The 15,540-nt window shown below is 42.5% G+C and overlaps 1 protein-coding gene across 6 annotated transcripts in view; it reads right to left on the bottom strand.

Annotated features, from left to right (window-relative positions):
* The window catches only part of cpeb3 (cytoplasmic polyadenylation element binding protein 3), a 58,587-nt gene that overhangs the window by 12,048 nt on the left and 30,999 nt on the right, over nucleotides 1-15,540 (bottom strand). For all 6 annotated transcript variants that reach the window (XM_079513184.1, XM_079513183.1, XM_079513182.1 and 3 more), the window contains 2 exons: nucleotides 15,358-15,525; nucleotides 12,184-12,273 (listed from right to left, as the gene is read on the bottom strand). In XM_079513184.1, the coding sequence (XP_079369310.1) occupies nucleotides 12,184-12,273; nucleotides 15,358-15,525 (258 nt within the window). The remainder of the gene's footprint in view (nucleotides 1-12,183; nucleotides 12,274-15,357; nucleotides 15,526-15,540) is intronic.

A 15,540-nucleotide genomic window follows, 5' to 3' on the forward strand; every position in this document is an offset into this window, starting at 1 on the left:
GCAACAACAAAGCTGCTGCTCTCCCAAATCTAGCTGTGACAGGCCGTCTGCCCCAAACTGAATACTATCGCCATTTTATTTCATTGTGTCAACTATTAAAAGCCTCATTAATTGCAAACTAGATTCAACATACTCAAGCCTGCACACATTCGAAATATGCCCCCGAAATATTGTACTGAGCAAATGGACTGTTACCACCTTCAATAATAATGATAATAATAGTCTTTATTGTGTCAACATCATATATTTTCTTTGTCATGGACACTTGTACAAAACATTAATAATTCTACTTGAGTTGGAAGCATTAAGACCCATTTTAACCCTCAATGGCTTCCTTTCTGAAAAATAACGTCATTGTAAAAATATTCCCGCGTTTAGATATTCTATTTACAATGAGATGCGGACGGGAGCTGGTGCCACTTGGACCCGGACGTAACGTAGCACTACAAAATGACGTCGGACTTAAATACAGAATAGAGCGTTCGTAGTCAGAATGGCGAGTGGGTCGGAAGAGAATTTCCCATTAATTTTTTCCCCATAGACGTCTCAGAACGTATTTATTTAAAGACCTTTAAGCCTTGGACAAAGCCAACTCGGCTCCTGACAAATCATGACAATAAACACATTTTTTTTGGGGCCTAACAAATAATTAGAAGAAAAAACAAAAGTTGTACCCTGCCCTTTTTCTTCTTTCTAATAACACCAGAGAGTTTATTTTACGTACGTAAGCCTGTTTGACTTAAATTAACACTCAGGGTTTGGTGGAAGTTTGTTCAGGAGCAATAAGACTGATGCAAACAAAATTCTGCACCCACGAGCTATAAGCCATTTTGATGATTTATTAAAGTGCAGTAGTCCGAGACATGTTGCAGCCTATAAAGCCTTCGTCATTGTGTGTAAATGTGCTCATCCCGGACTACGGCCGTGCACTTTAACAAATTATCAGAAAGCGTAGTAGGGCTGTGCGTGCCAACTAGTGTTTTTATCTGCATGTTTTGGAGTGTGCACCTGTTATATTACATAAGACTTTGGAGCGGAGCGGCTTACAAAAAGGTATGATTAAAAAGTATTTTTTCTCTCTCTCTCTCTCTCTCTCTCTCTCTCTCTCTCTTAAAAACAAATAATGTAGTTTCTACAAGTTCAACCGCTTCCAATATTTTTATTTTATTTTACTTTTTTTGTTTTGGTTCTTGACTATTAAAGGCTGTACACACCAATGATAACAACTATACAGTTATTATATTGTTCACCATCATTTTTGTTATAGTTATGGTGTTAACCCTGCCATACACTGGAGTTAGAACCTTTTTTTGTTAACTTAGTTATAATGATAGTGCTTGGTGTGAACAGACCTATATAATGTTGTTCCACTTGCCCAGAAATGTGTATACTTTATATAGTATTTATAGTACTTTTTTATAAGCATTTCACCACACAATACAAGGAGGTAGCACATGAAGACATTATAAAATGAGGCCCTGACAGGAAACTTTAATATAACATGAGGACATAATGCTAAAATATATAATAAGAGAGACAGGTTTAGAATTCAACATATCTTCACCACCATGACCACCACCACCATACAAAACAACAAACTCACAGCAGACACAGTGAGTGTTAATGAAACACTGACCAAGTAGACCACATTCCCACACTTTAAAGATTACAGGCCCAACCACCCAGCTGCCTTATGAAACCTCTCAAGTTCAACGGTTGGCTTGGAACATAAGATGGCAAAAATAGTTTCTGAATACTGTAATATGGAATTACTTCACAGAATAATACGACATAATTTCTCGCCAGAAGGCAGAACTAATTTCAAAGAACCACTTTAAATAATTTCTGCCCTTATGCTTTATTGGCTAACACAGAATCCGACTCTTTCACAAACCTGCCTCAGGAAATGAGGCTGGTGTACTGTACACCCTCATTATACTGATAGATATCCCTCACTATCTTACGTTATAGATCCCCCCACCCATTGTATCCCCCCCCACCCACCCATCTGTCTCCCTCTGGTCACTAGATTGCATAAAAGACAGTTTGTCATTGGGGGAAAGTTAACGTAGTCCCCCTACGTCTGTAAAAATCACAATAAAGGGGTTCTATGACCCAGGCAGGGCAGCCAAGGGAGAGGGAGGGAGAGACAGAGGAGGAGAGAGGAACGTTAAGAAGTTAGAAAGGTACAGAATGAGTCCCACAATGCATCAGAGGGAATGGGAGCGGCAGGCAAGAGATTATAGCAATAGAAAGGGAATGAAAACAGGAAGATAGGTTTTGTGACCGTGACCACTTTCAAAATGCTACCAAGTGTATGTATAGTTACTATAGTTAGTCCGCTACTAACAGCAGAATCCTGAGTATTAAATTGTTAAATTGACATAAATCAACTTGAAATGATGATGGCACTGTTCATACATATCAATACGCCACTCACATCTGTCTCGCCAAGTTTTTAAAAGGTTTGGCGGATCAGAGCCTTCCTCACCAACAGCTCCTTATCTAAGGCAGGCATCAGTTATGTCCTGGCTCAACTGCTGCAACTATCTATTTCTGTTCTGCCTGCATACTCTCTCAAACCAATACTACAACCAATCCAGAATGCTGCAGCACGCCACTTTTTCAAACTCCCACGTCTCTCTCCACTTCTGCGCTCCCAACACTGGTGTTGACCGATTGACCGTATAGTCCTACAAGGAGGTCATGTCACGGCCATAACGATTAATGTCCTACCTGCAGGATATGATCCATACCAGCCCTGCGCACCTTCCCACATACCATGAAGATCAGATCTGCTTGTCCCCAGTGTTGATTTCATCGACTCGAAAAATGTTTATCGACTACCGACAAACTACTACTGACGAAAACTAAATGGAAACTAAATAAACGAAGCTATGCTGACTAAAACTAAGACTAAGTATACTGACAATTTCGTCAACAAATAAAAACTAAAAACTAAAATGTTATGAAGGGACTGGTGGACAAGAGATCCAGTATAAGTCATTTTACAATTATTGCATGCTGAAAATAGACGATCTACAAGCCCACAGCGCGTTGCGCTGTGGGCTTGTAGATCGTCTATTTTCAGCAAATGTAAAAACATTATGACGGCATCAAGGCCACCAAAATACATTTTGTTCGACTAAATCAACTGTATATTTAGTCGACTAAAATCTTATGATATTTAGTCCACTAAAACTAGACTAACACTAAGACATTCCAGGTGACTAAAATGTGACTAAAACGAAATGAAAACTATTCAAAATGTGCTGCCAAAAACAACACTGCTTGTCCCACATACTATTAAACGGGGGACGTCTGCTTGTCCCATGACACCATCAGACTGTGTTACAATTACAAGTAATGTCCAACATATATGGCACAAGATATGTCCAAAGACCAGCAATAATGAATTATTGCTGGGCTTTGGACATTGGCTAATTGAAGGGCCTTCCCCTGTTCCTCACTTAAGCAATATTACACGAGAGGGTGTGGTTTAACGTGATTATTGCCACGACAGTGATGCGGTAAGGAACGAGACGAAGTCGAGTTCCGCAAGCATCACTGAAGTGGCAATAATCACGTTAAACCACACCCTCAAGTGTAATATTGCAATTATACAACAGTTATACAAATATATATTTTTTTATGACAGATGTAGTCACTACGACCACAAATGTCCCAAGAAACTATCTAGCCTAGCCACCGAGTTTGCTAGCGCTCTGGGAAAACAGAGCAGCTGAATTCTTTGTTTTGATTAGGTGGTGAATGGTGCTGGTTTGATCCACGGCTAGAAGCCGTTTCAACCAATCAGATTGCTTCCTCGAAACGACCTGTTGTATAATTGTATATAAGCCATTTGTAGCCTCTTCATCATGGTATGACCTGATGACGACATATTGACATCAAAACGTTGTCACGTTATTTGCCTGAACCCTGTACAATAAAAAAATGGCTTTATTGTCTGAGTTTTCTCCAGGGCTTTCCTTCTTCTATACGAATACCAGTCCTGCTCCTGAGATGCACCGGACCAGCCTGTATTTGGCTTGAGGCGTGGTGGGACCCCTTTAGTGTGCATTATCCTGCCCCATTCTATAGGCTACATGGATTATGCTGGCTGGAAAATCTGGTTCTGAACCATTAAAATAGAAAGTAGGACAACTTCCACACATGATGACACATCACCACAGAATTGGGGATGTTTTCTTTTTTTCTTTTTGTTCTTTATTCCAAGTCTGGGGAATTGGAAAAAGTGAATCAATCTTAGAGCGCTGAATCACCATTTCTGTGCCACACACCAGGGGTGGGCAACTTTGAAGCTGGAGAGGGCCACTGTAGTTCCACTCTCACTCCAGGCGGCCACATTGCATATACCGCCGTAGCAAAAAGAACAGATTGACAAGCTCAAAACGCGTTGCACTGCGACACGTTTTGAAGGTGACGTTTCGCATGTGTCCCCCGTGCCGCCAGTTGCCCATGCATGCCACACTATAGATAACGATTATGATACAGTACTTTATAGTTCATCTGTCTTGCGACCCAGTAGCCAACTAGCCATGTACGCAGAACACAACACACATTTGACAGTGGCTAATGGGTTAATCAAGACCAGCTGGTCTTGCTTGGTTTCCTGCCTCTCTACACTGATCTATCTGAAATGAAGCGTGCACGATATGCAGAATTTAAAACCATGCAGGAAAAGATATCACAAGCCAAAATCCCATGAATATCAAATATCTAAATATTGAATCCCATCAAGTCTAAAATAAAAATATTATATCAATAATATAAGCTGTGTATAATCCCCCTCGCAAAAGATAATAATAATAAAGTTATTCCATTAAGTGTCCATTTGCTTTTATGCTGCACGACCTGAAAAACATTTATCCACGTACCAAAGTCGGCCAATCCTTGAATGGCTAATGTCGTGTGGCAAGCTCGTATCAGTAAAATGCATCAAACATTTACATGACTATAGATCCACGGACCCTTACATTGGCTATATGTGTACACTTTCACAGTGAAATGAACACTGGCGATGTTACTGTGTATGCAGTTTAGTTCCTACGGTTTGTACGGTCATCTGTCCATTAAATCTGAATGTATAAGACAGACTCTGGGATGCTGATATTCTCTAGTGCACTGGTTTTCAACCCTTCATCATATCAAGGACCATTATTTATTCAGCATTTAAGCCACGGTCCACCATTTGATGAGATTTTGCCTAAAACTAAAGACTATGTTGTTGTCATTGGATAAGATTTTGCCCACATGCTCTAATTGTGTAGACTTCGTGTAAATCAAGTAGCCTAATGCAGGTATTTAACAATAATTTAACTAAGATATATAGTTATATCTATTAGGGTCCATTTGGTTACCAACTCTCCATCATTTAGCTGGGGACCACCTGGAACCCCCTCAAGGACAACTGGTTGAAAACCACAGCTCTATTGTTTCTTCTGTCTCTCTGAGCCTCTCTCCCTCTTCTTCCGCCAACCTTGCGCAGTGCAGTCAGAAAGAGGCTTTACGCCACGGGAGGAGAGCACGGATCTGCAGTGGCTCGTGCCTGAGATTTATAGGAGGCTTTGCTGCTCGCTCGCTCCCAGCACCGTCCAGAGAAGAAGGAATACATAAACTGGCAACGTTTTACCCACAATAATAAAGGAATTATTATTATTTTTTAAGATTTTGTTTTTGGCTTTTGTGGCATTATTGATAGTTACAGTGAAGACGGACAGGAAAGAGGGAGAGAGAGAGAAGGGACATGCAGCAAAGGTCGTCATGAACGGGACTCGAACACGCAACGCGCTGTCAGGCCAGAGCCTATATGTGGCATGTGCCTGGACCACTAGGCCAGCGGGCGCCCCAATGATAAAGGAATCTTGTTAGAGAAATGATAGGCAGACTGCTGTCCTCACTTGCTTATTTTTTTATTTAACCTTTATTTAACCAGTAAAATCACATTGAGACCATAGTCTATTTTACGAGTGCGCACTGGCCAAGAGAAGAGGCAAATAAATGTTACACAGCTCTGCCAGTAACAACAATACAGGACACGACTTACAGGGGTCGTCGTCGCAGCTCAACACATTACTTGCCGGCCGGTGGCTTCGCTCATTATAAGGAAACGACAGGTTCACTCAAGAGCCACATGCAGGCAATCTCATCCAAAACGAAGCCATTACAAAAAAATGTAATGGCTTCATTTATCCAATTACTAACGAACAAAATGTGATCAGAAACATGAAAAAGTTCCATTTGGGATGGCTGAGAAGACGGTGATCTACTGCATGACCTACATCAGAGTAGAATAACCAAGTTATCTGTGTAAGAAGCTTTCCTTATAACAACAACAACATAACGTAAGATAAGATGACAAAAGGCTAAAGCAGAGCAACTGATTTCATAATGAATTAAATATCCACATTGTTCAGGAAAAGATATTATTGCCTGCTAATTGGTTGCATAAATCGTGCTGTGATATGGGCCCAGGCAGTCGGGCACACCTCGCTAACATGTGAAAAGCCCAATGCAATGTATTATTTATTGTTATACTCAAAAAATGTCTCCCCTGTGCCTTATTATATAGTAACAACCTCATCAAAAACAAGAAATGTGAGATGAAAGCCAGTCCTTGATGACACCATAAACTGTGTCAGTGCACAGTTGCAGGGCATACCTTTCTCTGGGTTTTAATAGTGACAACTAAATCCAGGCTAATCGGCTGAAACTTACGGACTAACGTGTCTACAGATTCATAGCCAAAGGTGAGGGCACAGACAGACCCTTGAACACAGCAGCCTAGTGGCTCCGACTTCTAAGAAATAAATCAGCCCACTCCCTATCAGTAAAATGTGGCGTGAAGAGACCTTAAATACTGCGCGCACGCACGCACGCACACACGCGCAAGCCTTGTAAAAAAAGAAGAAGCCTGGATATAGTTACAGAGCAGAAGATTTGGGAGAAAGTGAAAGAGGAGAGAGCAGAGAGAAAGGAAAGGAAAGCTTGCTTGCAGTGGGTTGTTGTAACTCTGCCATTAAATGTAAATAAAAGCATAGCTGCGCTGACAGCGGCTTACACGAAGAAGTGTAAGGGGAGTGGGCTTGAGGTCCGAATTCAGGGAGTCACAGACACCTAAAAACAAATATGGAGCATTGAGTATTTCCGCAGCAAATCCGGAGCTAGAATGAGGAGGGTCAAATTAAGCTTCACTAGCCTCGGTCCCAGCCTTACTCATCTGCGAAGAGAAAAGCCTGGTCACAACCTAAGGCAGAGACTGTGAGTGCATAGCCGGAAGTGTCGGACCGGAACATTCGTCAGATGTATGTCCCCCGGATACGATATTTTTTTCGACCACACTTGTTTCATTCACGGATAACTGATTTGTAAAGCGTCAATGTCATTTCCTTGAGCGGTACTTCCGCCACCAAACAATTACACTCTACAGCGTAGGTCTTGCCCAGCGTGAAGCTTCACTAATCATCGCTACGGGGGCTTGTCTGGGTCCTCGTAAACCAGACAGTTTAGACTGCCTCACCTCCCCTCGACCACAGCTTAAGCCTGATTTACAGTATAGATTGTTGTGCAACATGGCTGTACCACGACGTATAAACGAATGTCACGTCCAGTGTTGATTTCGTCGACTAATACTATGATGAAAAATCTTCATCGACTACCTTTTTTCACTGACGAAAACTAAATGGAAACTAAATGAAAACTAAGCTACGATGAGTAAATATATTATATATATTTATTATATTATAGAGTAAATATATTGACGACAATTTCGTCACCAAATAAAAACTAGACTAAAATGTTAGGAAGGGACTATACTAGTGGACAAGAGATCCAGTATAAGTAAAAGACACAAGTAATTTTACACTGAAACTAAATGAAAACTATTCAAAAGACTATGACTATAAAGCTAAAATCAAAATTTGCTGTCAAAATCAACACTGGTCTTTTCCTTCCACGGTAATTGAGGCGAGAGCACATACTGACCCATTAGCCTAGAACAGCCTGCAGCCTGCTTGAATCCCTCTGGTGCCCACAACACAATAACACCCCCCCCACCATCAACATCCGCACAGGCAGACAGAAATAGCTGCCTAACATTTTGAGCTCATCGCCAGGGGGGGTGACGCTGGGACTGGGTGATATTAGGAGCCTGTGCCTGTGCCTGTGCGTGTGCGTGTGTGTGTGTGTGTGTGTGTGTGTGTGTGTGTGTGTGTGTGTTTGAGAGGCTGGCAGCTCCATGACAACCAGCACTCATCTCATCTGCTGGTGACATCATCACTGATGAGCCAGAGAGAGTGGATAGAAGGTAGCCAGGATGAAAATCCTAAAACAGATATGGCAACTAGTAGGCAGTGAAACTGCACTTATGTTACCACATCAAAATAAACATCACTGTGTGTTTGTAAGCAGCATCTCTTCTTCTGGCCAAATATAATACATCTTGTGTTTTATTCAGATAATAACCTTTGTCAAGGCAACTGTAAAACCCGCAGGCAAAAGGGAAAATTACGATTTAATGCACATCAATGAGGCTCATTAAAAGTGATTAAAACTAGGAAACAAGAGTGTAACACCTTTCTACCTGTCTTCTAATCCCATCCTGTGAGGCGAATACTGCATTCTAAAATAGTGAATGGGCTTTGCCTGCCCTCAGTGCCCTGCTATAGATGGAGCCACAACATGACTCATGCTGTAACCGAAGGAGAAAGAAATAATAACGCCAAAACAAAACACTTTCATGCTTGTACAGAGACACATAACTGTAGGCAGTTTAATGTGGAGCGAGATGGAAAGTGACGAGCATCTTCCATTCGGTCAAGCATGGAAGAGTGTTTTATGGGGAGAGGTTGACGACCCCTTGATGTGATTCCCACATCTGTAAATCACCCAATAACAGCCAGTGCATGGTGGAAGAAAGTACTCAAGTAGAAGTAGAGTAGACGTAAAAGTATTGGAAATTGAAAATACTCAAGTAAAGTACAAATACCTCAAAATTGTACTTAAGTACAGTACTTAAGTAATTGTACTTAGTTACTTTACACCACTGCCAATAACAGACCACGTTTATGCGATGATAAAATACACAAAGGATCTTGCAGATGTGTGCCCTCTCTCTCTCTCTCTCTCTCTCTCTCTCTCTCTTTCTTTCCCAAGAGCTCTCCATGTTGGAGCTAAGAAGGCCCACTGGGAGCCCCCGCTCACTCAGTGGATCCTAAATGTTTTAGCCTGAGTGATACCCAAAAGAGACATTTGATGTCTCCCCGGGACCCAAAAGAGACATTTGATGTCTCCCCGGGACCCAAAAGAGACATTTGATGTCTCCCCGGGACCCAAAGGAGACATTTGATGTCCCCCCGGGACCCAAAAGAGACATTTGATGTCCCCCCGGGACCCAAAAGAGACATTTCATGTCCCCCCGGGACCCAAAAGAGACATTTGATGTCTCCCCGGGACCCAAAAGAGACATTTGATGTCTCCCCGGGACCCAAAAGAGACATTTGATGTCTCCCCGGGACCCAAAGGAGACATTTGATGTCTCCCTGGGACCCAAATGAGACATTTGATGTCTCCCCGGGACCCAAAAGAGACATTTGATGTCCCCCCGGGACCCAAAAGAGACATTTGATGTCTCCCTGGGACCCAAAGGAGACATTTGATGTCTCCCTGGGACCCAAAGGAGACATTTGATGTCCCCCCGGGACACAAAGGAGACATTTGATGTCCCCCCGGGACCCAAAGGAGACATTTGATGTCCCCCCGGGACCCAAAGGAGACATTTGATGTCTCCCTGCGACACAAAGGAGACATTTGATGTCCCCCCGGGACCCAAAAGAGACATTTGATGTCTCCCCGGGACCCAAAAGAGACATTTGATGTCTCCCCGGGACCCAAAGGAGACATTTGATGTCCCCCGGGACCCAAAGGAGACATTTGATGTCTCCCCGGGACCCAAAGGAGACATTTGATGTCCCCCGGGGACCCAAAGGAGACATTTGATGTCCCCCCGGGACACAAAGGAGACATTTGATGTCCCCCCGGGACCCAAAAGAGACATTTGATGTCTCCCCGGGACCCAAAGGAGACATTTGATGTCTCTCCGGGACCCAAAGGAGACATTTGATGTCTCCCCGACCCAAAGGAGACATTTCATGTCCCCCCGGGACCCAAAGAGACATTTGATGTCCCCCCGGGACCCGAAGGAGACATTTGATGTCTCCCCGGGACCCAAAGGAGACATTTGATGTCTCTCCGGGACACAAAGGAAACATTTGATGTCCCCCCGGGACACAAAGGAGACATTTGATGTCTCTCCGGGACACAAAGGAAACATTTGATGTCCCCCCCGGGACCCAAAGGAGACATTTGATGTCTCTCCGGGACACAAAGGAAACATTTGATGTCCCCCCGGGACACAAAGGAGACATTTGATGTCTCCCCGGGACACAAAGGAAACATTTGATGTCCCCCCGGGACACAAAGGAGACATTTGATGTCTCCCCGGGACACAAAGGAAACATTTGATGTCCCCCCGGGACACAAAGGAGACATTTGATGTCTCCCCGGGACCCAAAGGAGACATTTGATGTCCCCCCGGGACCCAAAGGAGACATTTGATGTCCCCCCCGGGACCCAAAGGAGACATTTGATGTCCCCCCGGGACCCAAAAGAGACATTTGATGTCCCCCGGGACCCAAAGGAGACATTTGATGTCCCCCCGGGACCCAAAAGAGACATTTGATGTCCCCCGGGACCCAAAGGAGACATTTGATGTCTCTCCGGGACACAAAGAGACATTTGATGTCCCCCCGGGACCCAAAGAGACATTTGATGTCTCCCCGGGACCCAAAGGAGACATTTGATGTCTCTCCGGGACCCAAAGGAGACATTTGATGTCCCCCCGGGACCCAAAGGAGACATTTGATGTCCCGCCGGGACCCAAAGAGACATTTGATGTCCCCCGGGACCCAAAGGAGACATTTGATGTCCCCCCGGGACCCAAAGGAGACATTTGATGTCTCTCCGGGACCCAAAGGAGACATTTGATGTCTCCCCGGGACCCAAAAGAGACATTTGATGTCCCCCTGGGACCCAAATGTCAATTTTGTTATCAATTTATGAAATGTTTTTAAAACCTTTTTATGAATGTATTATTATTATTGTTAAGGGGAAAAAGGCACATTTATTTGCGACCTATAAAACGGGTCTGTGGCCCAAACATGCTCTGCTCTATAGCTAATGTGATGAGTTTTCTTACTGTACTATGCCTTTTTTTCCAACAGAAATGAGGTAGTTTTAATTCTTTTTTAGAAGACCTACATACAGCATATGGTCTTAAAATACAATCACATGTGTGAGACATTAAGTGCTAGAAATGTTTTCTAGGCGATCTCGCTTCCTAGCCTGGCTAATAGTCGCTTCCTACATGGCATCCATACTCTGGTCTCCTCATGCTCATTCATTTCCCTAAAAGGATGCTGCATTTTTTCCTCTCCCAGCTTTGGATATTAGTGGAGCGAGCCAGGCCTATTCAAAATAATCCTCCTGGGCAAAAAAAAAGAAGAAGAAAAAAAAACAGGGGTATAGAATAGAATGAGAGTAGGAGAAACTGGCATAGTTTTTTTGTGCGTGTGTATTACCATCTGCTTATGGAATGTCAGTTATTTCCAGGCGTTGTCTTTAATAGCTTCCCTAATATGACACATTGCAGCTCCACGGGCCAGTAGGACAGAGTCAGGTCTGGAAACCTGCTTTCACACTCATTCAAACAAACACTGCTCCACAGGTCAAAGTTCAAAAGGTTTTGGGGGGCTATGGAAGAGTATATATATATTATGTGCGTGCGTGCGCGTATGTGTACAAGTCAATCCAACCTGCAAGGGATTGCTCATCAAATGGTGGTCCGTGGCTCAAAAGGCGAATAAACAATGGCCCTTGATATGAAAAGGGTTGAAACCCACTGCTATAGATTCTACTTTCGTTACCTTTGGGAGGGAAGTAGGACTTGATTATAGTTTACAGATTGTATATAGAATCTACTTTCGTTACCTTTGGGAGGGAAGTAGGACTTGATTATAGTTTACAGATTGTATATAGAATCTACTTTCATTACCTTTGGGAGGGAAGTAGGACTTGATTATAGTTTACAGATTGTATATTCCTTACCTTTGGGAGGGAAGTAGGACTTGCTCTCTGCCTTGTGTGGCCAGTCCACCACCAGGTGGCCATAGCGGCGGAAACTGTTAGTGATTTCATCTAGAAAAGAACAGAATGAAAACATGGAAACGGTTAGTGATTTCATCTAGAAAAGAACGACATGAAAACGTGGTTAAAGATAGGGTAAGGGTTGTTGGGGCCGATCACAGCATTTTCAAATGATCGGAATCGGATCGGGAGCAAAAAGAACGTGATCGGGACAGCCCCCCTAGTAACAATATTATATCCACATCATGATATTAGACTGGATATTGTCTGTGATTTTGGATTTTGTACTATTGTGATATGGCATAAGTGTTCTATAAAAATATAAATATCAAATCGGCAGATACTCAAAATCAAATGATTGGAATCGGATCGGAAGCAAAACAACATGATCGGGACATAGTCGTGCAGGGATTCATCATGGCGGTGATCAGTGGTGTAAAGTAACTAAGTACATTTACATCTATTTAGTCTACTTGCCAGCCCATAGAGCCCCATTGAGAACCCGGACGTGTTGGGCATGGCCGTTTTAAGCCCAATTAGTGTTTTTTCCCCTCAAAACTAATGCTTGGAATGGATTCAGCATCTTGAAACCCCCCTAATTTGACATTTCACAAGCATGATGAATTTTTGAATATTTTGCCTTCTATAGGTTGTTAATGGTATGGTCACATATTATGCCAATTATGAAAATTGGTTTCTACATGCTGGGGACCCATACTCAACATTTCTAACATAAAACGTTGGTGTACTCAACATGTCCGGGTTCACATTCTGGCAAGTGGACTAATTTATTTTACTTTTACTTGAGTAATTCCAATTTCCAATACTGTTAATACTTCTACTCCACTACATCTCGGATCCAAATGGTACTTTTACTCCACTACATTTATTTGAAAACTATTATTTTGTAGATTTTGATTATTATTGCAAAACATACATTAACCACTTCAGCCCCTATATACATTTCGGCCATTTGAAAATAGCCGATCTACAATCTACTATTTTCCTACGATTTTTTTTAATACATTTGAAAACTTGAAATGAGACATTCTGCATAATGACTCCTTTAAGTACATTTTTATACCAATACTTTTGTACTTATTTTACCCAAGTACATTTTGAATTCCGGACTTTTTAATCGTAACAGAGCATTTCTATATTGCAGTATTGATACTTTTACTTAAAGTAAAACCATTGAGCACTTGGTTTTCACCTGCCACTAGTGAGGAGTTTCACCAGAAGGTGACCAGTGATCGTGGCAGTGATTCCACTGCACTGAGAGATGCACGGTGTGAAGGAAAGTGATCTAGTAATAACAGCCGTCAGTTGGTCCGAGCCAAAGAACTGCATGCTGTCAGAACCAGGACGGACAGACAGGGAGATCTGTTTGTTCCCATTGGAGCGGTCCGTAGCTGCTGGCGCGTGGCCAGACGTATCTGATATTCAACTAGGGTCACACAGTGCGCCGTGGAAACGCATGAATATTTCAGTTGGCAACGGGTATGTGTCACGCGTCAATTCAGAGTGTGTGTGCGTGTGCGTGTGCGTGTGCGTGCGTGCGTGCATTCGTTCTGATGGGTTAGGGCTTCCATATTGATGGTGGTTGCCTACACACTCCCCAGGATTAACGGTATGGGTAGGCACTAGGCAGTGACAGGGACTATATACTGTATACATGGGCAGAAATGGACTAGATAATTTACAATTTACAATTTAGGCATTTAGCAGACGCTCTTAATCCAGAGCAAGAACAAAAAAGCATGGGAATACATCACATATAAATGCATTTATCAAGAAACATGCGTAAGCTAAGAACGTAACTAGAACATATCTATATAATGACACTATACATATAAACTATACATATATACTATACTATGCTGTACATATATACTATGAAGTGCTATGACTACATACAATGTAATTATTGTGCTGTCTACATGACATGCTATAAGTCTGTTTCAAATGCTATCTAAGTCTAAAAAGTGCTGTCTAAGGGGGTAGGGTAAGTGCTATGGGCCATGATGGAGTCTGAAAAGGTGGGTTTTCAGACTATGGCGGAAGATAGACTCAATTAGACTCAATTAGACTCGATTAGACTCAATTAGAATGAATAATTCATGATTATCTCTTATCTGTGCATCTAATTGGGAATTTGGGATGTAATAACCTTAGCACTGATGAGTGATATGGACACATAATATACTGTACATAAAGAATGTAATGAGAACACAATCATAGAAAGTGACTGTTTGCTTCCATTTAATGTCTATTAAAAGCAACATTCAGCTATTATACACTGGGGGCTGGACTGTTCCTTCATTTTATACCCAGTAACATGATGTGTCTCTTGCCAAACAACAACAGATTGTCAAGCCAACAGCAAGTTATTGCAACTGCTGAGTAAAAGACTGAAGCTGTACACGGCATGTGCTGCATATGTCTACATGTGTGAATGTGAAGCAGGCTGGTGTCAGCGTGCATTGTGACGCAGCGTGATGCGCTGTGAGCTTGTAGATTGGCTATTTTCCGCATGCAACCAAGTGTAAAATTACTTGTCTTTTAGTTCTAGTGGATCTCTTTTCCACTAGTCTCTCCCTAACATCTTAGTCTAGTTTTAATTCGTTGACGAAATTATATATATTTAATCTTAGCTTTAGTCATCAGATCATAGCTTAGTTTTCATTTAGTTTATATTTAGATCCCGATCACCGATAGTTTTTCTCATGATCCGATGCCGATCTTGTGCGTAAGGGGAAAACTTGAATATTTCCAAAATTATTATGTCAAAACCCACGTCAAAACTGTTCCTGTGTGTGTGTGTGTGTGTGTGTGTGTGGGGGGGGGGGGGGCTCACAACGCGCTGCGACGATGTGAGCTTGTAGATCGGCTATTTTCAGCAAGTGAAAAAAACAGTCATTACGATGGCATCAAGGGCCCCCAAAATACATTCTGTTCGACTAAATCAACTGTAGATTTAGTAGACTAAAATCTTATGATATTTAGTCGACTAAAACTAGACTCACACTAAAACATTCCGGGTGACTAAAATGTGACTAAAACTAAATTAAAACTATTCAAGAGACTATGACTAAAACTAAAATCAAAATTTGCTGCCAAAAACAACAGCGGTACCTTCGTCTATGTCGGGGGGCAGGCCTCCGACAAACACCTTCCTGGAGTAGCGCTCCATCCTCTCCCCGTTCTGACAGCGGGTCGGCGAGTTCAGGCCCGGGGTCAGGGAAGGGTCACCGTGACCGTCGTCCAGGAAGGCATCCTCGAAGGGGAACAGAGAAGAGCGGCCTGCGGGAGGAGGAG

This window comes from Electrona antarctica, assembly GCF_951216825.1.
Source record: "Electrona antarctica genome assembly, chromosome: 10".
Lineage (NCBI taxonomy): Eukaryota > Metazoa > Chordata > Actinopteri > Myctophiformes > Myctophidae > Electrona > Electrona antarctica.